Source organism: Rhinolophus ferrumequinum, chromosome 13 (assembly GCF_004115265.2).
Source record: "Rhinolophus ferrumequinum isolate MPI-CBG mRhiFer1 chromosome 13, mRhiFer1_v1.p, whole genome shotgun sequence".
NCBI classification, from domain to species: domain Eukaryota; kingdom Metazoa; phylum Chordata; class Mammalia; order Chiroptera; family Rhinolophidae; genus Rhinolophus; species Rhinolophus ferrumequinum.
Genome location: NC_046296.1, coordinates 44,959,459 through 44,982,809, shown reverse-complemented (window position 1 = coordinate 44,982,809; position 23,351 = coordinate 44,959,459). Strand labels below are relative to the sequence as shown.

The 23,351-nt window shown below is 37.8% G+C and overlaps 3 protein-coding genes across 17 annotated transcripts in view; 2 read left to right on the top strand and 1 right to left on the bottom strand.

Moving 5' to 3' along the window:
- The window catches only part of DHX57 (DExH-box helicase 57), a 56,896-nt gene extending 54,386 nt beyond the window's left edge, over positions 1-2,510 (bottom strand). For both annotated transcript variants that reach the window (XR_004424805.1, XM_033124508.1), the window contains exon 1: positions 2,378-2,510. The gene's annotated coding sequence lies outside the window, so the exon portion shown is untranslated. The remainder of the gene's footprint in view (positions 1-2,377) is intronic.
- A 60-nt stretch (positions 2,511-2,570) lies between these two features.
- On the top strand, positions 2,571-9,087 carry MORN2 (MORN repeat containing 2). 2 transcript variants are annotated; one of them, XM_033124525.1, is made up of 5 exons: positions 2,571-2,698; positions 4,888-4,938; positions 5,338-5,444; positions 6,171-6,307; positions 7,456-9,087. In XM_033124525.1, the coding sequence occupies exons 4-5, from the start codon at positions 6,171-6,173 to the stop codon at positions 7,556-7,558; spliced, it is 240 nt and encodes a 79-aa protein (XP_032980416.1). In that variant the 5' UTR covers positions 2,571-2,698; positions 4,888-4,938; positions 5,338-5,444; the 3' UTR covers positions 7,559-9,087. The 2 variants fall into 2 exon arrangements, with proteins under 2 accessions (XP_032980416.1, XP_032980417.1); XM_033124526.1 differs by lacking the exon at positions 4,888-4,938 and having other exon boundaries at positions 2,574-2,698.
- A 727-nt stretch (positions 9,088-9,814) lies between these two features.
- Positions 9,815-23,351, top strand: part of ARHGEF33 (Rho guanine nucleotide exchange factor 33) — a 102,749-nt gene continuing 89,212 nt past the window's right edge. For all 13 annotated transcript variants that reach the window (XM_033124515.1, XM_033124523.1, XM_033124513.1 and 10 more), the window contains exons 1-2: positions 9,815-9,964; positions 15,059-15,128. The gene's annotated coding sequence lies outside the window, so the exon portion shown is untranslated. The remainder of the gene's footprint in view (positions 9,965-15,058; positions 15,129-23,351) is intronic.

Here is a 23,351-nt window from a genome sequence, read left to right as displayed (position 1 = left end):
ACAGCCTGCTCCATAATCTTTGGTGTATCTGCTTTGCTAATAAACTTCTTATGATCCTATGCTTGCACTCTCCTGACTGAATTCTTTCCCTCAAGAAGACAAGAACTGAGAGGTACAATCGTCACATTGGGAACAGATGGAGACAGGGTTTGAAACAATCTGTTTGACTCCAAAGCTGAAATTCTTTCCACCGTATCGTCTCCTTACCACACACATGTACCTTGTATCTTCAATTCAAAGGATAATCATAAGCTGACCCCACACCCCTTAGATTTGTGCCTGGGTCTTAATTCATAAATGTAACTGAGTGACGACACGGAGAGTTCAATGCTATTGAAAGAAAAGTTTAGGCATGGCCAGATGGCTCAGTTGGTTAGAGTACGAACTCTGAAAAACAAGGTTGCCGGTTCAATTCCCACATGGGCCAGTGAGCTGTGCCCTCCACAACTAGATTGAAGACGAGCTGCCACTGAGCTTCCAAAGGGGCGGCCGGGTGGCTCAGTTGGTTAGAGCACCAGCTCTCAACAAGGTTGTTGATTCAATTCCCACATGGGATGGTGGGCTGCGCCCCCGCAACTAAAGACTGAAACGGTGACTGGACCTGGAGTTGAGCTGCGCCCTCCACAACTAGACTGAAGGACAATGGCTTGAAGCTGATGGGTCCTGGAGAAACACACTGTTCCCCAATAAAATTTGGAAAGAAAGAAAAGAAGAGAGAGACAGAGACAGAGACAGAGACAGAGAGAGAGAGAGAAAATGAAAAAAAAGAAGTTTAGTGTTACAGTTCCCTTAAGGAGAGGATGCCATGCCAGGAGGGCCAGGAGGGGCCATGGGGGCGGGAACACCATAAGGGGGCAGGAAGGAGCCAGGGGGAGACATATGACAGCCTTTCTGGGGTTTCCACAGGAAACTGTGGGCAGGGTAAACAGTTTGGATTGGCTAGTTTGAATAAGTCCAGCAGGCTTTGGGATTATCTCAACTTGCCTGGTGCCTGGCCCTGGGTTGATTTCAGGGCAGGGGAAATTCGGAGGTGGTTGGGGGTATGTACTCCAGATTGGCTGGTGTGCCTATGAAAGGTGTGTTCACAGGTTGGTTGGTTGTTAGCTATCCCTAGCAGGGCAGTTTCTTCCTGACCAGCTAGGCCCCCAATGTGTCAAAACAATAAAATACGGAAAACAAAAAATATAATTAATACATTTTTTCCAATCCAAATTTTACAAGTTTCCTGACTCCAGATCCTCTTAGAGAAGAATGTCATAAGAAATCTAACTACCTCAAATTATCTGAAAAGGAGTGGTTTATATACATATACTCACGAAAACGTAGTGTCATTAGAAGCATAACAGGAGACCAAAACAGTGGAATGAACTGAATTCCGTAAAGTTGTGCATTGATAATTACCTATTATTTCTAAAACTTAGAAAAAGGGAAAGGATATACGAATCAGAAAGATTAGAACTTCATCTCAAAACCCATCCATCCAAGGTAAGTTTGTGTAGTAAGAAACATTAGGAAAAAAGCAAGAAGGTATTGTGCTCTGATTTAAAGAGGAGCTAGCCAACCAGACAAAGCCACAGCAAGCTTGTCTAACCAGCGATCAACAACTTGTCTCACACCAACCCAGATAATGTTACCTTTACAACCTGATCTGAGATCTGCTCTCAAATTCTGGATGAAAATTTGCTGGCTGTATTCAATATGACTCTCCTCAGCTATTTTCCAAGGAACAGGAATTAGGTTATATAATCCACATGGATAGATTCCACTATTCTATTCCATTTAACCTGGGAAGATTCCAACTAGCTTTTTTCACCGTGGACGCAGGGACCTAAGTTTGATTTGAAGAGCATCCTTTGTTTCACATTCAAGTTTAGCTGCCAGAAACAGAATCAGCGAGCTGGGCACTGAACACTGGTACACACCACTCCCCTTCCAGGCAAATCTCTGACTGACCCCATATATCTAGCTCCGTGCAGATACCCAGATCTGGTACTTTCCTTTCAGCATACATCGCCCCCAATCCTCTCCCAACAGCCACTCATGGAGACAGACAGGAAACGGAATCTCAGCCCCTCCAATTCAACCCTTTACCCCACTCCGAGCCTGAATTCAGCTCCGCTGCCTCCAGCCTGATCGTGGACAAACTGAGCTGCCGACCCCCGCCCGGCCCGGTCCCAGCGTCTGGGATCCGGATGGTCCAGACTCACCGGCCCCAGGAGCCAAGCAGCCTGGGTCCCAGCAGGCCCCGGAAGCTTCCCCCACCCTGACCACTCGGAGAGAGGGAGGCGGTAGAAGGGTCCGCACACTAACAACCAGGGTGACGTAAAGACCACGCACACGAACACACAGCCCTTGTCCGCGGAAAGGGAGGCCGTACCGGATCGCAGCGCTGCTCCCCGGGGCAGGTGTCAGGAGGGAGCGTCCAGGGGTGAGAGATCCCACCAGACTCAGCCTCTCTCACGGATCTCACCCGGAGCAGCTCCGCCGCGGCCCAGCTGCAGCTGCACAACCCTGACGCCTTCTGATTGGCTCAGCCTTGGCCCTTCCAAATCCGCTTCCGGGTGAAAGGTGCCTGGTCGCCCGAGCAACCGAGTCGCGCTGGGCGCCGTGATAGCGCTCGGTTCCCTCTGGGCCGCAGAGCTGGCGACTCGGGAGGAATCGCAGAGTCAAGAAAATGTCTCCGGCAACTCTCTGTCAAGTGAGTGGCCCTCCTCCCAACGTCCCGAGCGGGAAAGAGCGCATTTAAGTAGAGCTCGCGCCGGAGCTCGGCCCCTGGTACCTCCGGTACCGGAGTGACATATTTCCTGAGCGGCTATACTAGAGATGGGGAGGGGGTGCGGAGAGCCCCTGGCCTGGGAATCCGGAGACCCGGATTCTAGCTTTGATTTTTGACCTTGATGTGCTGTTGTGATACCTTAGGCAAGTGCCAACCTCTCTGTGTTTCAGTTTCCTTTATAGTGCCAGACGACCTCCATCTCTTAGGCTCCTTCTAGCTCTAACATTCCAAAAGTTTCCAATGTGGAACCATTTAAGAGCAATTGAAAACAGTGCGGTTTCTTGTATGATCAAGTTAAGTGCTCTGCTTAATAAGTATTTAACAATTGCTTCACAAGTCATTCATTCACTAGACATTCAATTTCTACTAGATAAGTACTAATCACTGAGCTGGACACTAGGGTGAAAAGAGAGATTTGACTAATCCGTGATCCCTGCCCTAGACAAGCTGGGTATCATGATAGGGGAGTCTGGCACAAAAAGGGTTCTTTTAATAGGGCCCCAAGTACTATATAGTAGGGATAGGCCCAGAGTGTTGTGGGGGCTCCTACAGGAGTCTGGGGTGAGGGGAAATAACGGCTGTGCTCAGGTGATACCTCTGTTTTTCTCTGTGCCTCTTTCTGTGAAAATTTTTCAACCTTGTGTTCCAGTTCACTACTTTACTTTTCAACTGTATCCATTCTTCTATTCAGCCCTTCTAAAGAGTTTTATTTCACCAATTATATATTATTCATTTCTTAGACTGCTAATTGTTTTTCATAACTACCTATTCCTGTCTCAAAGATACTATACCCTCCTTTTCTGAGGATGTTACAGTATTTTAAAGCCTCTACCTATTGTGTTATTAACTCTGGTTCCTCAGAGGGGATGAGCCTCTAGCTTTTCTCAACTGGCTCTTCAATTAGTTTTTAAATTAAAATCAGTTCTCTTGCCTCATTCATAGAAATTCCGATTCAGTAGTATAGGGTGGAGCCTGGGAACTTGCACGCATGCCAGGTGATTCTGATGCAGAGGCCACACTTTGAGTAACATTCTAGTCCTAGAAGTTATTATCTTCTCAACATATATGTTTTATTCAGTATTGGAAAATTTTAGTTTCTAATGTTTTGGTCCACTAACTGTCCCAGGGCTCTAAGGCATTGGAAAACCAGTTGTTGGTTTTCTTTCTTTTTACCTGGTTTTCGTTCCAATGTCATATATAACCCCTTCCTCACTTACTAGCTTAATAAAGCTAGTATTATTTTCCTCCTTCTGCCAAATCAGATTCCTCTTTTCCTCCTTCTGCCAAATCAGATTCCTCACTCCACCTTACCTCTGAGACAAACGATAGATCATATAGGCTACCTAAGAGAAATAAAAACATACGTCCATATAAAAATTTGTACCTGAATGTCCATAGCATCATTATTCATAACAGCCAAAACTGGAAACAACCTAGCTGTCCCTCAACTGATGAATGGATAAACAAAATGTGTTATTTCTGTACAGTGGACTATTTATTATTCAGCAATAAAAAGACATGAAGTACTGATACATGCTACAACATGGATGAACCTGGAAAACATTATCCTAAGTAAAAGAAGCCATTCACAAAAGACCACATATATTATAAGATTTCATATATATGAAATGTCCAGAATACGCAAATCCATAGAGACAGAAAGTAGATTAGTGGTTGCTAGGGGCTGGGACTACGGTGGGGTGGGGAGGAAATTAAGGTAATGCAGAGCAACTGCTAATGGGGTACATGATTTCTTTTTGAGATGATTAAAATATTCTAAAATTAGATTGTGGTGATAGTTACACAACTCTGAATATTCTAAAAACATTGAATTGTATACTTTTAAAGGGTAAGTTTTGTGGTATGTGAATTATATATTAATAAAGCTGTTATAATACATAAACAAATACATAAAAATAGGTCATCTAGACAAAACTATTTATTTCCCCAGGACCTTACACTCACTAAACAATGGAATGCCGAGTAATCATGATATGCTTGTGATCATATGAAGTGAGTCTATTTGATTAGCTCTTAAAGCACATTTTTTATAGGTCTTATGGCATAAAAGTATTTGTTTATGTGACTTTTCTTAAATCTTTTTAAAACAGCTGCAGAGGTGTATAAAATAAACTTTATATTTCCAAATGGAGACAAGTATGGTAAGCATACATTTCAATTACTTTTTCTATACAGACCACAATTAAATAGCTTAAGAGTAAAAACATGAGACTGTCACATTTTATAAAACTACTATTGGGATAGTAACTCTATTAAATAAAATAACATGGACATACTAATAGATGAATAGATTTTAAATCTAAATTCTAATGTTAAGTTTAGGCCGTATGGTTTGGTAACAACCTATGGGATCTGTCAATCTTCCTGGTCCTTGGGTCTCAATGATTACAAGACCTTCTAAGCTCCTTACCTCTGGTCTCATTGGTTTCAGTGCCAGGGAGCCAAAGAGACCCATAGGTGCAGTTGTGATTAGAATGTACTTAATTATTTCGTCAAACAGCATTCCCATATATAATCTTCATTATTTTTCTCTTGTTTAGATGGTGATTGTACAAGAACATCTTCTGGAATTTTTGAGAGAAATGGAATAGGTATCCATACCACTCCTAATGGGATTGTCTACACAGGAAGCTGGAAAGATGACAAGGTATTACTGTTGACCTGAGTACCAACAGTGACTAAATAAACCTAGGTTAAATGATTCCAGGCATTTCACCATCAATCAAAAACACATATGAGTAGACTATACAACAAAAAAAAAACCCAAATGATTATAGTTAACATACATGAACGTAAGTAACATTAAACTCATGCAGAGAGCTAATTGTCATCACTATCTTTCTAATCTCTCCTATTCATTGAGTAAAGCCAAACTCACTACATAATTTTTTCATTTAATCCTCAAAACAACCTTGTGAGTAGGTATCACTAATAGTCTTATTTTACAAATGAGGTAAATCAGGCTCAGGTTTCTTGCCCACCTAATAAGTAATTAAACAAGAATGTGTACTCAGGTCTGCTCAAATACAATTTTTGTTTTCAACAACTTTTGTATTGTTTCCTGGGCTAACTACACTGGTTGCCCTTTATGATTTTTGATATGTTCAGGGTATCTCAAGGACCCTAGTATCATCACCATAGTGTGCAAACCATGAAGTTCAGATGCCCCAGCAACATTTGATTTAGGGGAGCTTCACAGAGAGATACATATGAAGGACAATGATTCAAATGTTGTCTTATTTTTTATGGAAATAAAGGGTAATACAATGATAGATTAAATAATAATTAAATGGATGATAGACGTGTACATTTTTGAAGTGTTTTAGGGAAACTGAAGGTTAGTTACTAAAGTCATTTCCTTTGTTATACACAGATGAATGGTTTTGGAAGACTTGAGCATTTTTCAGGAGCAGTATATGAAGGGCACTTTAAGGACAATATGTTTCATGGACTGGGGACTTACACATTCCCAACTGGGGCAAAGTACACTGGAAATTTCAATGAAAATAGGTAAGCTTAAAACAAAAAGTCACTGCAGTTCCAAAAGATTCTTTTCAGGCATGTTTGCTTAAATATTATATTTAGTAAATGCTAAATATTCTTTTGTAATATATTTTGTTAAAATATATTTATAATATATTTAGTAAGAAATGTTGGGTTATTTTGGGGGAGAAAAAAATGTTATGAGATGCTAAGATCATCATGAGCCTCCAAAATAAAATATCATTCATGGTGGTAATCTATTAGACTTTTCCTCTTAACTCCTCTATTCCTATAGAACCTTTTGCAGTCAGCTTGGAAATGGAAAACTTGTTGCAATTATTGAGAAAATTTAAGCCAAAAATTACTTTCACTTGAAATATCTTGATAATTTTTTGAAAAGCAGCCTTGGGGATAATTTCATAATTGTTTATTTCATTTTGACCTGATGTGTATGTACATTTTTACTAAGCTAATTTTAAAAATGTAAGTAAAATTAGTTAATTTTCAAATTGTAGAAAGCTTAATCTTTACAAGCTTAATCTTCTCACTGAATACCATGTCACATCATCCAGAGGTTCATGTTCATTTATAAATAGCCCTTTATTATTTCCAGAATTGAAAATGCAGCCTAATTGTTATGAAGTGGTTGATGTGAATATATTTTGAGGAAAGAAAAGTGTTCATTTATATTGACTCCAAATCTGTGATAATAACACATAAGTTTTTTCCAGTAATGTTAATAAAGGGAGAAAAATGTAACCTATGGAATAAAGGTCTGTTTATTTATATGAAGTGTATTTTTTCCACTCCAAAGAGTCCAAGGAAACACCAGCACAGAGCACAGCACCTCTAATGTAGTTGATGGTCAGTAAATAAATGTACTAATACAAACTTTTCATTTTTAAACTGATTGTTTTGATTTTGTGTAATCTTACTATATGTGATCCTAAAATCCTGGATGACAAAATTTGTATAATGACAATGTTTGTTTAGAACAGTAATAGCTTTTTGTAGGATATGAAAATAGAATTCCAGGTTTTAAATCAAAGTTTGAAAGTGGAAAGATACAATTCTTCAGACATAGTCTATAATATGTCACAGATTCGATAATCTTATACCTGGACTGTAAATTCTTGGTCTTGGTTAATGACCAAACTTATTTTTTACTATTGCAGGGTGGAAGGTGAAGGACAATATACTGATATCCAAGGACTAGAATGGTGTGGTAACTTCCATTTTACAGCTGCTCCAGGCCTGAGACTAAAGCTGCACGTATAGATAGATATTCTGCACTGAAGTTTTAGTGTGGTCATTGAAGCACACTAAATGAAGCACACTAATGAAGCACACTAATGAAGCACACTTCATTAGTTGTAAGGAAAACAATTAAATCTGTCATCTGAAATAATTCCACATACTTCCTCTATGTTATAATTTTGCCAATAAAACCATCATTCACTTATGCCTTTTTTAACTTTATTTTCATCATCTTATAATTAGTTTAAAATAAATTATGTGATTCATTGAGAGTTTGAGTTTCAGTTGAGAGTTTGCTCATTTGAATAAATACAGCAGAACTATCCAAATCTTGACAAGGTCAATTTCCAATCCTGTACCTGAGTTTTGTCATCTTTAAAAAGTATATTAGGGGGCGGCCAGTTAGCTCAGTTGGTTAGAGCGCGGTGCTCTTAATAACAAGGTTGCCGGTTCGATCCCCAAATGGACCACTGTGAGCTGCGCAACTAAATTGAAACAACTACTTGACTTGGAGCTGATGGGTCTTGGAAAAATACACTTAAAATAAATTTTAAAAAGTTAAAAAAGTATATCTATGTGTTAAAGGGAACTATTGAGAAAATGAAGACAATCCAAAGAATAGGAGAAAATATTTGGAAATCACATTCCTGATAAAGGTTTAGTTTCCAGGATATATAAAGAACTCATGTATATAAATGTATATAAATAAAAAGAACCCAATTTAAAAATGGCCAAGGATTTGAATGAATATTTCTTCAGAGAAGTATACAAATGTTTAATAAGCAAACAGAGATGCTCAACATCATTACTCTCTAGGGAAGTGCAAATGAAACCCCCAGTAAGATACCACTCACGATCACTAGGCTGGCTATATTTAAAAAGACAGACAATAACAAAGGTTGGCAAGGATGTGCAGAAATGGGAAACCTCAAACATTTCTGGTGGGAATGTAATAGTACAGCTTCTTTGGAAACAGTTTCTCCAAAAGTTAGACATATAGTTACCATATGACCTAGCAATTCCTAAGTATGTACCCAAGAGAATTGACTTGTACTGGAAACAATATTGGAAACAATGGATAAACAAATACTGATGAAAGGATAAACAAATATGGTATATCTATACAATGGAGTATTATTCTGCTAGAAAAAGGAATGAAATACTGACATATGCTACAACATCAATGAATCTTAAAAACATTGTATTGAAAGAATCCATTAACAAAAGACCACATATTGTACGGCTGTCATGTGAAATGTCCAGTTGATTAGTGGCTACCAGGGGAGGGAGAATTGGGAGACATGGGATTTCTTTTGGAGGTGATGGAAATGTTCTAGAATTAGTGGTGATGGTTGTATAACCTTGTGAATACTAAAAACCACTGAATTGTTCACATTAAAAGAGCAAATTTTACATAAAAGTGAATTATATCTCAATTTTCTAAAAAGTAGATCTTTGTGTTCTCACATATAATATAGACAGCTTCTTTACCTTCTATCTAAAATAATTTAAAAATTACCAGAACAGTACATGACAGCTATATATTAAAAATAACAATAAAGACCTGAGTGTTTTTTGCTAAAACTGTTTTCCTAAAACATAAAAAATGGTTTACGTTATAGATAACTTCTCTATCATATTTATTCAAAAACCTTACTAAATTTTATTTCTCAATATATCATTGCCAAAAACATTTTTATTTTTTGTTGTACTATAAATCTGTTGAAATGCATTTTAAAATATTGAAATTGGAATGGTATTTTTGTTAGTTTCTCATAATAAAAGCTTTGTATTTAATTTCAAAAGACTATGTTATTTTAAAAATTAGACATTTTTGGATAAGTTGCTTAGCATTAACTGGTATGACTTTAGAATTAAGTATTGTACTGGAATTTATAAGGGGATAAATACTGGACAAGTTAAGGTAAGGTGAGAGGATATTTTCCAGGACCAGGACATAATAATATAATACAAATTCAAAATTTCTGAAAAATACAGAAAAATATCTCCTGCACTGCAAACTAAAATTTCCCCAATCTTTTTCTTCAAATTATTTAAAGTAGCAAGATACATACTTTGCTTTTAAAATCTTTAACATTTTAAAGATATATAAATAACTTTTCAATGCTCAAGCTTCCAGTTTTCTAAGATACCAAAGTCATCACACTTAAACAGTTTTCTTTCTTTTACTCCTTGAAACTAAATGCAGTACACTTATTTGATTAGTTGATGCTAGAATTTGACCTGGAGCTTATATAATTAGAAGAGACACTAGTTTTCCTCATTTAAAAACCTACTTAACTTATGACAGTCTCGTTTCTGGGGAAGTCAACCCTCTCTACAGCTTCTTTTTATAACCTTTAAGTTAATTCAGAATCCAGATAAGCCTTGATCCGAGGATGATATAATCATGGCAAGCACCATGGGGTAAGTGTGCTTTTATGTGCTTTGAGAGGCATTGAGAGGGGAAATATTTTCATAAGAGAAGAAATGCCATCAATCTTTAATTAGTAATTTTGATTCAAAATGTGCTAACATTAAGGCAGCCATTTAAAGAAATAACTTTTTATTCAAAGTTGTAACAATTTGTAAAACATTCATTTTCTTGCTTAGTTTTAAAATTCTGTCATAATCTGCCTTTGTTAGGTTGTCAACTAATGAAATGTTTGGGGACTGAAGAGTTTTGCATATTTTCATATGTAATTGAAGCTGAGTTAAATTTTTAGAGCGATCTTAAAGGATGACAGAATTCTTGATTTTTGTAAATCCAACATGTATATGCCTCTTTGGGATTAAGAATAAAGAATGAAAAAGATAGGAATGCAGAGAGGTTGATTTATGCCTTTCGAAACACAGAGAAGGGACAGAGTTCACTCCTCCATATACAGAAAAATGTGTGCTGACATTAGTGAATCTTAATTCTAAACCCTTTGCAAGGTTTTGGGAGCATAATGAAAAGAATTGAGTTTCACTTGAAAGCTTTCTAAGTGAGAACAGGATTCCGTTATAATTAGTATTGCAATCACATGGGTTTTATGTGCTGAAACAATATTCTGAAAATCTAGAAATTTATTTTTTGTTACCCTTTTGTCTTTTCTAATAGCACTTATCAATACAAAATTATATTGATGCAAATGATATAACCATTTCATTGAAGGCACTTCTGAAGGATTTAATATAAATGATCAGAAATTTATACTACGGAAGTAACTTTTTGACACGTTTATTAAAAACAGTTTCTATGAATTTAATTAAAATCTACATTCTACTTAATATCACGGGCTCTGAAAAAGCAATCTAAACCAGTTTGAAACTTCAGAGGCTTTTGAAAGGAAGATGCTCATACTACTGTTAACTTTTAATACAAATATCACGGTTAACAGATAAGTAGCTGGTACAAATTTCTCCCTTCTTTTTTCTCTAATGGCAGTACTTCTTAACCATTTGGGGAGTCAAGGATCACTTTAAGAATCTTTGGAAACCAGCCAACCCTCTCTGAAAAAAAAAATAAAATCACACAAAAACTTCCACGCCATTTCAGGAGATTTACAGATAGGTGAATTCCAATCTATGGACTCCGGGTTAGGAATCTTTGAGTTTGAGTTTTAGGACTGGAGTATGAGTTGCTGAATATTTTTCTTACTTTTAGGAATTTTATAAAATGTAAGAATCTTTAAGTTAATAATTCTTGCTAATTTTCTCTCAGGGACAATTTTGAAGATGCTGATTCTCCCATTGACCACCCCTCAATACACACACACACACACACACACACACAATTTACATGAGAGTGAAACACAGTTTAAATAATACCTATAGTTTTGACAATCACATTACTGCTGCTTGTCCCCAATGACTTGATTAATCATTTGTGCTTTCAAGAGTGCCAGGAATTATCACCTTGGGAAATCATGGAAGAAGAAAATTCTCATTATTTTATTTGTAAGGTGCTTTCAGTGCCCCAAATAGATGCATTAAACCATAAATTGCTAAATATTATGCAAGACACTCGTCTGATTGGTATGTTCATGATTATTTTGTCCTGTTCATGATTATTTGTCTCTTTCCTTATTGAGGAAAGAGAGGTTAGTTAAGTATTAATATCCATTTAAGTCTTTCTAAATAATCAGAAAAATAAAAAGAGAAAGCGGCAGCCGATCAGATGTTCAAATTTGTCTAATTGAGAAAAATCTCTAGAATTTATCCCCTGAGAATAAGAAAGTAGCAGTTTAGGATTTTGTTTTTTCTTTTGCAGGGGCTACTTTTATCTCAGAGCTATTTGAGAATACAATGCCTTTATATGTGTCTATGCCAGCTCTTTCCATTTTGCTTCAGGCTATGCTGGCATGGTTTTAGTGAGCTACGAAGAGACATATATTAGAAAATTCTTATGCTCTCTAGAAAGCCTCCTCTTTCTCTTAAATGATTACTGGATTCCTTATGGAGAGCGTGGATGGGAGCGGTGGGTAGAGATGGCACATAATGGAGGGTAAAGGGATAATTGGGGAGAAGCGGAAAATTCTTACTGTGTAAGGAACTCAGACACCCGCTATTTACCATAACACCTGGGCAAAGGATGAACAATGGGAAAGAAGGGATGGCTGCATTTCTTTGCTGAGATACTTTTCAATAGTCTTTCCCCATCTCATAGCAGTTATTCAGTGCACTCCCAATTGACAACCGGGGAAAATAAAAGTTAAGGCTCTGCTGAAATTGTAGAACCAATAAGTTCATTGTAACAGCATATTCAGCCTCCTTTTAGTTTCTTAGTTCAAGCAAGGGTAGAATAGTTTTTAGAATTCTTTCATGGATATATTCTTTACTTCTGAATCTGAGAATTACAATCCAATTCTTTTTCCTGGGCAAAGCATACACGTAACTCATGCAGTCACCTTTGAAATGCTGCTTCTATCAGTGCCTTCCTTTCCTTCCTAACAGTCGCTTCTGTAATTCAGGTCATCATTACCTTTTACTTGGTTATTAAACGCGTCTACTCAACTGGCCTTTTTGCGGCTGGTCTTTCCACTACAATGCCACCAGAGGCATCTTCCTACTGAAGACCTGGGATCTGGTACTCGCTTAAAAACTTTCATAAGTGACTCCTTATTCTCTCCACTGCAGAGCAGGCTCCCAAGAAGATACTCAGGGCCCTGGATCTGTCCCCGATCTACCTGTCTGCCTTACCTCCTACTCTCCCCTCAGTGCTCCTGGGATCCCTAAATCCACCTCTACCCTGTAACTTTCTACCTCTGTTCCTTTGCTGATCCTCTGTTTCCCATCTCTACATATTGTTCAAAGCCCAGCTCAAATCCTATCTTCCTCGTGAAACTTTCTCTAACCCCACAACTGAAACTCATCTTTTCTCTTCTGAAAGCTTTAGGCACTTTTCACTTTTCTCACTGAATGTGTCACAATTAATCACATGGTATAATTATTTGTGTGTCTCATCTTTCCTACTATTAGGTTGGTGCAAAAGTAATTGTGGTATTTGCAATTATTTTTAACCTGCTAAACCACAATTACTTTTGCACTAACCTAATAGATTGTAAGCTCCTTGAACAATGTTATCTTTATGTTTCTCCCAGCACCTGACACAATGCCTTTTACATGGTACGTGCTTAATAAATGCTTGTTGAAGTGACTGTTTTTCCTGTAATCCACAAAAGAAGTTAAAAACTTAATTTTAGCCCAACTTCCTTTTTTCTTCCCCCATAGAGTGGCCCCATTTCCCACTCGCTGGGAGCTCAAATTCCTATCTGAAAAGCTCAAATGAGTCTATAATATCCAAAATATGAGTGATGCAAAGAGAAAGGGTAAAAACAAGGACTAGAGCGACACACTAGAGGTTGTTGAAGCGTGAAGAACGTGTTGTTAACTAGAAAGCACACACGGGCTGAAAGGAAGTGAGAGCAAAGCTTCAAGAATTCAAACTGGTTCTTGGTTCTAGACAGCTTCCTAGAAGGCCAGCGTATCAGTAAGGTTGGGTTCATCTGTATATGGAGGAAAAACCAAAATAATAGTGGCTTAAACAAGCTAGAAATTTATTTCTCTCTTACATTAAAAAAAAAAAAAAAAAAAAGCCCAGAGGAAGGCAGTGCAGAATTGTTAGAGCAGGTCCTTGTGTGAAGGATCCAGGTTCCTGCGATCTTGCTCTTTTACCATCCTTAGCGTATCACATCTTGGTCCAAAGAGGTTGCTAGGACTCCACCTATCTCACTGGTGTTGGGCTAGCAGGAAGGAGAAATGGGGAGAAAAAGATGTGTTCTCTCTTTTAAGGAGACTTCCCAGAGATCACTGATACTCTTTCTACTTATATCATGGGAAGAATCTACTGTGAAGGAGAAGGGGGAATGTAGTTTTTTAACTGAGTTACTAAAGAAAAAGGGGTGAAAGGATGCTGGGTGGCAATTAGTAATGACCGACAGCCAGTATTAGGCCTTGCATTGCCTCTTATATTGCTTCAGGACAAAAAACAGCATTATGCATAAAAAGGAACTTTTTAAGAAAAATTATCTGTAAAGTTAAGAGGAAAAAAAGACCAAGCCAAGCTGGAAATAAACACAGATTTGCTTAGGCTAAAGGACAGGGACTTTGACAAAATGACAAAGGTGACTAAGTAAGCCTCTGGTTCCCCTATTGCCCACATCCCAGCCTGTGGCTCCCAGCCGTCATCTTCCTTAATCCTCACATCTGTGAGGTTACCATTATTATTACTACTATGCCAATTATACAGATCAAGAAAACAAAACACAAACTATGGAAAGAGGGAAAGATAGAATATTGTATTGGAACAGGAAGTGTTGGATTGAAATTTGAGGAGATATCAGAGTGAACTCTTGAGTTCTAATATATACTGATAGCTAAATATATTCAAATGAATATAAATTAAAAAAAATAATTCAATGTCTTGGCCACCCTGCCCAAGAGGCTTCAGATAACAAAAAATAAAACATATAGCTGGCTTGGAACTTGCTGTACTGCTCACAAAAAGCAGAAACATCAGAGTATTCTCCAAATGGATTTGTATTTAATTTTGACTGTAGATCACCTCACTTAGCCCCTACAGAAAAACCTATTACAAAGCTATTTCACTTGTCACTTGAAGTAGGTGATTTCTTTTAATATGGAATACTAAGGAAAATCTCTAGATTTGTAGCATTCATTATTTTAGGGTCAGATGAACTGCTTTGAACTCTTCTGATTCAGCAAAGCCCCATAAGCCTTGTCAGAGTACTCTGGATGTGTTATTAAATACATAGGAATTTATTTTTATTAGTTATCCCAAAGATACAAAAACCAGGGTGGTTGTGCCTACTCAACATCAAGTGACATAAAAATTAAAAGAATAAAATAAACAAGAACCTTTACTTTTTACTTCATAGATTTTTTGAACTATTAGAATATTTTAACAACAATCAGTTGTATATATAATACAAACTTTTAGTTATTAAATTATAGGAAAAAAGGATGGTTTAAATTATAAGGTACCTATCATTATCAATGGCATTTCATTTTTTATAGGTCCTCTAGAGAAATCAGGAAGATTTCACAAAACATGGTGTGATGTCTACTGGTGAAGACAAGCCATGAGGTGAGTGAAAATTGCAAAGAACTTGTTTCTAGTAAGAACACAGATAAACTGAGAGCTTAGTTTAAACCAGTGCACTTGTACTTAGTTTAAACCAGTACTTGTACTTTATTCTTGAAGTGCAAATATTATAAATTGCTTTGAAGAATTTTGTAACCCTTCTTTGTTTAAAAACAAATAAACATATGGAGATTCCATTATTAATTAGTAGTCAGTGCTAATAGCCACCTTATGAACCAGCCACGTTACATCAGAGTTTTACGTATATATAAATGTCTACACACAGTCTTGAGACAATAATAATCTATGTTTTAATTGAGTTCTTGGATGCCTTTGGGGATTGCAAAAAAATCCTTAAGAACAACAAAATTTATATTCAACTAATATTTACTAAGTCCCTATTTTTTGCTAGGCTTTGTGACATAATAGCTATGTGGGATAGGTAAGTATTATTCACATTTTACAGTTGAGGAAATTAGGTTTATAAATATTAAGTAAGTTCCCAGGGTCACAAAAATAAATAAGTAACAGAGCTGGGATTTGAAGCTAGATGTTTCATGTACTTAAGAAAAAAGTTTCATAGTTTAAAACATTATTTTTGAGTTTCAAAACTAAAATGTACACATTGTAAAAGAAACAAACAAACGAGCTTGATCAAGACAGAGGAATATAAGTAAACTTTGAAAGTCCATCCACCCTGCTCCCATCCCTCTTTCCAAGCATAACCACTGTTAGTAGTTTGGCATAAATCCTTCCATATTTTTACTTTTGTCCAATGTACTTTTCATTGTATCACACTTCCTGTCTACTTAAAAACATTAATGAATAGAGGAGGTTGAATTTACTATATATGTACTAGTATACCCCTCTACCTTTAAATAATAACTGAAATGGTCATTCAACTAATATTAGGTACCTAATAGTAGAGACTCAAAGAACAACAGAATTCACTCTCTGTTTTCTAGAGATGCATAATCTAGAGAGCAGTAGTTCTTAATTTGGTTTTAAGAGAGTAAACATGAACTCCTTTTGAGAGTCTGATACGAGCTCTGAACCTTCTCTCCAGAAGAAAACGAACCTACATCAAGTTTTGCCTATGGATACTCTGAGAGTGTATGAACCCCTGCTCTTGTAGAAGTAAGATTTTTAAATAAAAAATTTAACATAAATACTGTAATAGAAGTGTGGACAAAATACCATGGCAACACAGAAAAGCAATAACTTAACTCTACTGAGACGTGTCAAGAATGACAGGGAAGAGTGATACTTGCACAGTATCTTGAAGGACTCGAGGAGTTGGACAGCCAGCCCAGGGTCGGGGAAAGATGTCCACTGAGGAACAGCATTTACAAAGCCTGGGGGCTAGAAAGGACAGAGAACTACAAGACTGTTCTTTGTGACAGGAGCCCAGTTCGTGTAGAAGAGTGACTGAAGATAAGTTTGCAGAGCTGGGCAGAGGCCAGATCGTGAAGACAGAGGACTTTAGTGTTAGGATGTTTAAACTTTAGGAGTCACTGCAGAATTCTGATCAAGATTCTCATAGGTAAGAAGTCTATAATTAATGGATGACTAAATGAATGATCATAGGAATAATAATTTGGATAATAGAATAAGATATAAAAAGGAGATGAAGTTATTGGATTCAGATTTGTTGAGAGAATCATTGATGAAATAACATACTATTAAAAAGATATGTTGCTAAAAATCAGATGGAATTCTTGGAAGGTCATTGCTTTTACAAAGGAGATTGGGAGAATAAAGCTCGGAAACTGTGAGATAAAACTCAAAATTCCGGCAGCACATTGGCTGCCTCCTGCGGTGTCCCCTGTACAGTCAAGCTAGTGTCACTCACGGTGTATCACTCACTCCTGGTCGGCCACGGCCCCATGCCCTCTGCTGCGCTCCACTAACTCCTCATGGACGCTTTGGATTCCCAGTGACTCTTCCACCTGCAAAGAGTAGGAAAGAGAAAGAGGGTAAAATGAGTCAGGTTCTCAGGATTTCTACACTGAGCTTGTATTGCTTTTATAATTATGTTTGTAACTTAGGTTTTAAAGTAATGTAGTTTAAAACAAGGCTTACAAATACTGTCCTAGCTGGTTCATTTCTATTTGGCTGTACTAACCTGATATATCGAATATACCAATATCAGCCTCACCTACTTCTTGGCAGTAGCTTCATAATTGAGGCAAAACTATAAATTCTCAGGACATTTTACTTGATAATATTTATTTTTCATTTAAAATTTTACTTATCAGATGCTATAAAGGCTTTGAAGATTAAACTTGTACATATATTGTATATGCAATTTTATGTGTAGATGGATCGTAATAATTTTTTTAAGTACAGAGAAGCATTTGGTCTTTGCCAAAAGGTAGTGATCCAAAATATTTCTCAGTCTACATGCTTAGATAGTGAACTTTTATTTAAACAAAATTTATAATTTAAGTGAAATAGCATTGATTTTCTGTTTGCCTTTTCTAGCTCACTAATTTTTAAAAAATGCATCTCCTTGCTATTAATATGAATAAATAAAATTCTGTGGGTTTTTTTACCCCAGCTTTATATTGAGGTATAACTAACAGATAAAATTGTAAGATATTTAAAGTGTGCAATGTGATGACTTGATATATGTTGTGGAAAGATTCCCCCCCCCACCCCATCGAGTTACTTAACACATCCATCACCTCACATATTTACTTTTTTGTGTGAGAGCATTTAAGTTCTACTCTCTTAATAAATTATACAATACAGTCTTATCAACTACAGTCACCATGTTATATATTAGATCCTCAGACTTTATTCATATTATAACTGAAAGTTTGTACCCTTTTACTAATTTCTCCCTATTGTTTTTTTTAGGGAAATAAATCATTAACCATAAATATCCTTTGGAATTATATTATATTATATTACGTTATACTATATTATATTATACTATATTATATTGTGTTGAGCACCCACTGCAAAATATTCTCGAAGTTTTCACGCCTGTGATTTCCCTCAGGGAGAGATACTAGTAATGTGGTATGAGAATGTAGTGGAGGAAGGATTGAGTATTGATGGCTTGGAGGATCCCGGCAGGCTTCATAGAGAAGGAGGTGCTTGAACTGAGACTTGAAAGATGATAAATATTTCATTAGGTAAGAAAAGGTATTTGAGGCAGAGAGAATGAGAGGAAGAAATATAGAGAGGTGTTCGATGAAATGCACGAACATCTGTATCATATATACTAACTACTACAAAGTTTTAATTGAAATACTATAAAACAGGGAAATATCAAATACGTTCAGCTAGCCGGTCATTAGCTGTTACAAGTAGCAAAATCATATCAACTAATGTCCAGCTGTCTACAGGGACCACAGGGAGCCCCAGGTAGGCGGCCTCTCCAAAGTTCAGGAGAAAAGTGGCCCCAGAGGATATGGTGAGGTGGCGATTTGCAGAGTCAATGAGCTGGAGTTAGTGTGAAGGGGCTCCTGAGATATAAAATTCAGGCTAAAAATCTGGCACTCATTCAAAGGGATTTTTGGACAAATTTAATCCTGATAAGTATAGTTTTCTCCCTCTCACACTTACACGGCTCTCTCAGTACCGCTGATAGAGTGGTGCATGTGCACCTCCCTGGTCCAGCTCTAACCTCATTTTCAGGCCCGAGATTGCCAAACAATTGATTGCTGGGGGCTCCCTCCCTCCCCACAGCTGGGCTGAGAGGCCTCTGCTGTGGACGCACGTTGTCCATTCTGGCTCCTGCAGTAGTGACCTCACCTGAGCTAGGAGCTTCAGACCACAGAAACTTAACAGATGGTCCCGATCCTTGAAGACCTTTGAATCTAGACTCCTCGGGAGGGTCCAACATTTGCTTTTTCTTTTAGCTCCATTGGTCTTAGGCTAGGGCTTCCAGCTTTGTCCTGGGCAAAAAATTGCAAAGAATAGTACTATTCACTACCAGAGACTTATAATCAGAAACTGAGCTAATCAGACCTTTAGAGAAATAATTTTCCAAAGATCAAGCAACTGTTCAAATCCTGGAGCTGGGATTTGAATCCAGATCTCCCATACTTCAAAGCTCAGATTCTCCATCCCCACCCTCTGTGGGCACCTAGCTTGGTTATCAGTATTGCTCTCAACTAGCTAAAGTGTTAGCTGACACACCTGAGGTGTATTTTTTTTTTTAAATCTCTCTAGATCCAAAGGAATAGAGTCATAGTGTTGATGATAGGTAGTGAGATTGATATATCTGTGCCAGGGGACTGATTTGACAGCCGTTTTATTCCACTTATCTACGAGGCCCACCTCACTAAGATTCAAACGGTATTATCAAATTCCGTAGTTACCATATTTGTACAAAAACTTGGGACTCTGTAGTAAGCCATTTTATTATTCCCGTCAAAACATGAGCTTATGACTTATTCTAGTCACTTAACCTCTCAATCTCATTTTCTTTGTGAAGTGACAGGGTTTGGCTAGCTGATCTCTGTGTGATCTTTCCGTTCTGATTTTCTTTACCATTATATGTTGAATCTTTAGTTTATTTTGCAAGCAGTTCTGGTGGGTGTCGTTTGGTCTTTCCAAACTATGACAAAAAACTCATTTATTCAACACCTATTTATTTGGAGCCTATTCTGTACTAAACCTTGTTTTAGACCTAGGAGAGTATAGCCCAAATAAAAAAAAGTCCAAGCCCTCATGATTTGGTGGGCCAAGAAGGATAATGAACAAATAAGTAGATAGCATTGTCTTTTGGTGATAAATTCTGTGGAGAAAAATTAAGCAATGAAAAAAAAAAAGAAAAAGACAGGCAGTGGACACTGGGTCCTGCTCTCATGTGTGTGGTCAGGGAAGGCCTTTCTAATAAGGTGACATTTAAGCAGAGACCAGAAGAAGCCTTAGGCCTTTTTTATCCTTAAATGTATGAGTGTGGGATATTGTAGATTCAAGAAGACTTTGAAGTTGTCAAGCGATGCAAATAAAATGGGCCCTGGTAGAGATGCCTAAAAGCTTGAATTTCAACCTCACTTTTCCTCTTTACATCCTTTGTGTCCCGGGACTTTCGCAATAGAGCTTTTATCACTCCTAAGATTCTGGACATTCTGACATTTTAATGACTTTTCAAATGTACTGCATCTACTTCTCAATTTAATTTTTGCCAATGGGCTTTATGGCTATTAGCAGTAAATTTAAAAAGTTATGATCACTGAATTTACAGGATTTTAAGAAGTTGGGATTTGTTTTACATGTAAACTTTGCATCCAGATTTACAGTATTTCTCTCTTCAGCTTCATAAACCACAGGCTAGAGGAAGAATGTGTGAAGAGTTAAAGACTCAAGGCCTAGGCTGGAAATACTGCTTTCAAAGGGGTGGGGTTTTTGTTTTGTTTTGTTTTTCTTAGATTCATCTTGCATCTACTGGCTCATTCACTGCCTATCACATAGTTTGTTTTGGAGACTGAGAGCAGGCCAGGAGCACGGATCCCCAAGAAGATGAGTGGCAGACACTACAGGCCGAGAGCAGGTCCTCTGGGTGTTACAAGGAAAAAAAGTCCAAAATGGGTGAAGGAAGAAAAGGATTGACTTTCCTTCTAAACCCAAAGCATTAGAATCTAATGTATAAATAACAAGGGCTAAACCATTGCAGACCATCCTATTTTACCGTATGAGCCTGTAATCTGAAAATGCCCTTTGGGGCTGAGATAGAGCATTAAACCCTGTCGTTCCACTCTCCTGGCCTGGATTTCCTGTGGCCAAATTCTTCCTCACTTAGTCGCTACATCCATGACTATTGATTACCAGCTTCCCAGGTAAAAGAACACTTAATTATTAATAGTTAACCCCTAATAATTAGAGGAGGATTATGTACTAGATAGTTAACCATTGACAGTGTTTGGAAGGTTTATGATCTTGGTCAACAAACTTTTATTGAGCTTCATACTCTATGTGAGAACATAAAATGAGCACCAGAGATCTAAGAGGTAGATCTAATAGCCTCTTTTTTTCCGAGAAGTTTATAATCTATTTAGAAAACGAGATTATTTTTGTAAGATAACTAACAGTAGAAAACTGTAGTTTTGGTTCCAACTGAGTTCTACAGATATTCCAAGAAAGGAGGGAAAATTTCCCATGGAATTGAAGGGGTCCATTCCAGAGGGAAAGGGGCTTGGATAGACTTTGGGGAATGAGTCAGGATTTGACAATTGAAGTGGGGCAAGGAGGGCAGAGCAGGTAGCAGGGAAAGGGAGAAACCAGGTAGGAATGCCAGTGGTGAATAAGCCGCAGGAGGCTGGAGTATCTCCTATCAGAAATAAGACTGGAGAGGAAGGTCAAGAACATTGTGGAAGACCTTGAGACTTTTATTATATTTTATTAAGAAGAGAGCTGTTCACATTTTTGAGCAGGAGCAAGAGATGATCAGAGTGACATTTAAAGGAAAGAATCTAGTAGCAGTGTACAGGGTTGATAAACTAATTAGGACGCTCCTACCGCTATTTGGGCACACAGCAGTCAGGCTTAAACCAAAGAGGTGACAAGGGAAGGAGGAAATTTAAGAAGCTTTATAAAGCAACATTCAGAAGAGTTTCACTACTGGTGGACTGTAGGCTGAGGGGAAGATCATTCTGAGGTCTTATGTCTGTGTCAATGGTGGTGCTAGTGACAGAGCCAGGGAAACCTGAAGGGGGTGCCTAGGTAGACTGAAGATGACTGATGTGATTTTAACAGGTTGAGTTTGGAACAGCCAAGTGAACATATTTTTTGGAAAGAAATGTAAGTGTACCCAGTGATATGCATTTAGCAGGGAAAAAAGTCAGAAGAACAACCAGTTTTGTTTCCTTCCCTCAACATAAAGCCCTGTATACTAAAAAGTAGCTAAAGCTGCACAGTGTAAGAAGTAGGGATTAGGAAATTGTAAACTGCTTAGCACGTGCTGTCTTTTTGTTTGGGGGCGGGGGTTAGATTGAAACAAAAGGCCAGTAGTGGAAGGCTGTGGGCAAGGGAGGCCATTGGTTGCTGTATCACCATGTCACTGAGTAATATTTGGCGATACCTTGTTAGACTTTAGCCTCAGCAGTTTAGAGCTGCAAGGATGCTGAGAGCTTCCTCATACTAGAGACGAGGAAATGGAAGCCCAGAGAGGGTGCCTGGCTTTCCCATGGCCCTGCATGAGTGAGAAGTCAGGGTCGGCTCTGTCAGCCCAGTATTCTTCCCATTCCCCACCCTGCTGGTCAGCAGGGCACTACCTTCCTGACTCTCGGGAAGATGTTTACATAGTTCTACAGGGGGAAGCCTGATGAAAATGTTCACAGGTTGCATTATCAAAAAGCAAAATGATGACATACGGAGAGCTCTGGGTACATAGCACTGAGGATAGGAAATGATGCGGGGCAGCAGGTGTGTGCCCTGTGACACGGCCTTCTCTACAGGGACCGTTTTCCAGTGACATCAAAACAAGATGAAATGGGCATAATCTGCATAAAATGATTTCCTTATAGTGTGCTTAAGCAGTCCTAGAATAGATTTCAAGTGAGGTTGTTCAGTGTGGTTCCATATGTACTTTCGAAGGTTCTTTAGAACAGAATTGCTATCCAACTATCAGGGATGGGAGAAATATGTAATGTAGTTGGAAGCAGGAGAATGGAGCACTAATATTCTATATTTCATTTATTTATTCTTGTCCCAACTTGTTCCGAAAAACAAATTGAAATAGTACAATAAGAGATTTAGGAATCAGAATATAGTTTCTTAGCAAAACCAGTTTCAATGTGTTCTAGTCTCTTTAAGGAATGTTTCTATACCTTTTCTCCCTGTGCCAAAAGTACCAGATATGGTAAGAAATTACTCATTGGTTGGGTTCAGTGTGCCTTAGTTCTAGGGAGGGCATGTATGAAATAGCCTGAAATTATAAAAGAAAGAATCAACCTAATGATGAATTTACATTTTTCACTGATCAATAAAAATGATGACTTTTTCTTATATCTAGTTTACTGTGCTGCTGGACTCTAATAATAGCTGGTTATAAGTTATAAGTATCCTTAGTGAGGACACATGACAGTTGAGGATGGCCAAGGCAGGCTTATGAAGAGTATGAGACATGAACTGCCCTTTGAAGGTTGAGCAGGACTTGGGTCAGCAGAGGGCAGAGTGTCTCAAGGCAGGGGACCGGCAGGGACTGAGGTCCTTAGCTACACGTGCATATGGCCTGTAAGTAGACTGGCCCTATAGGGAGAATGCTGT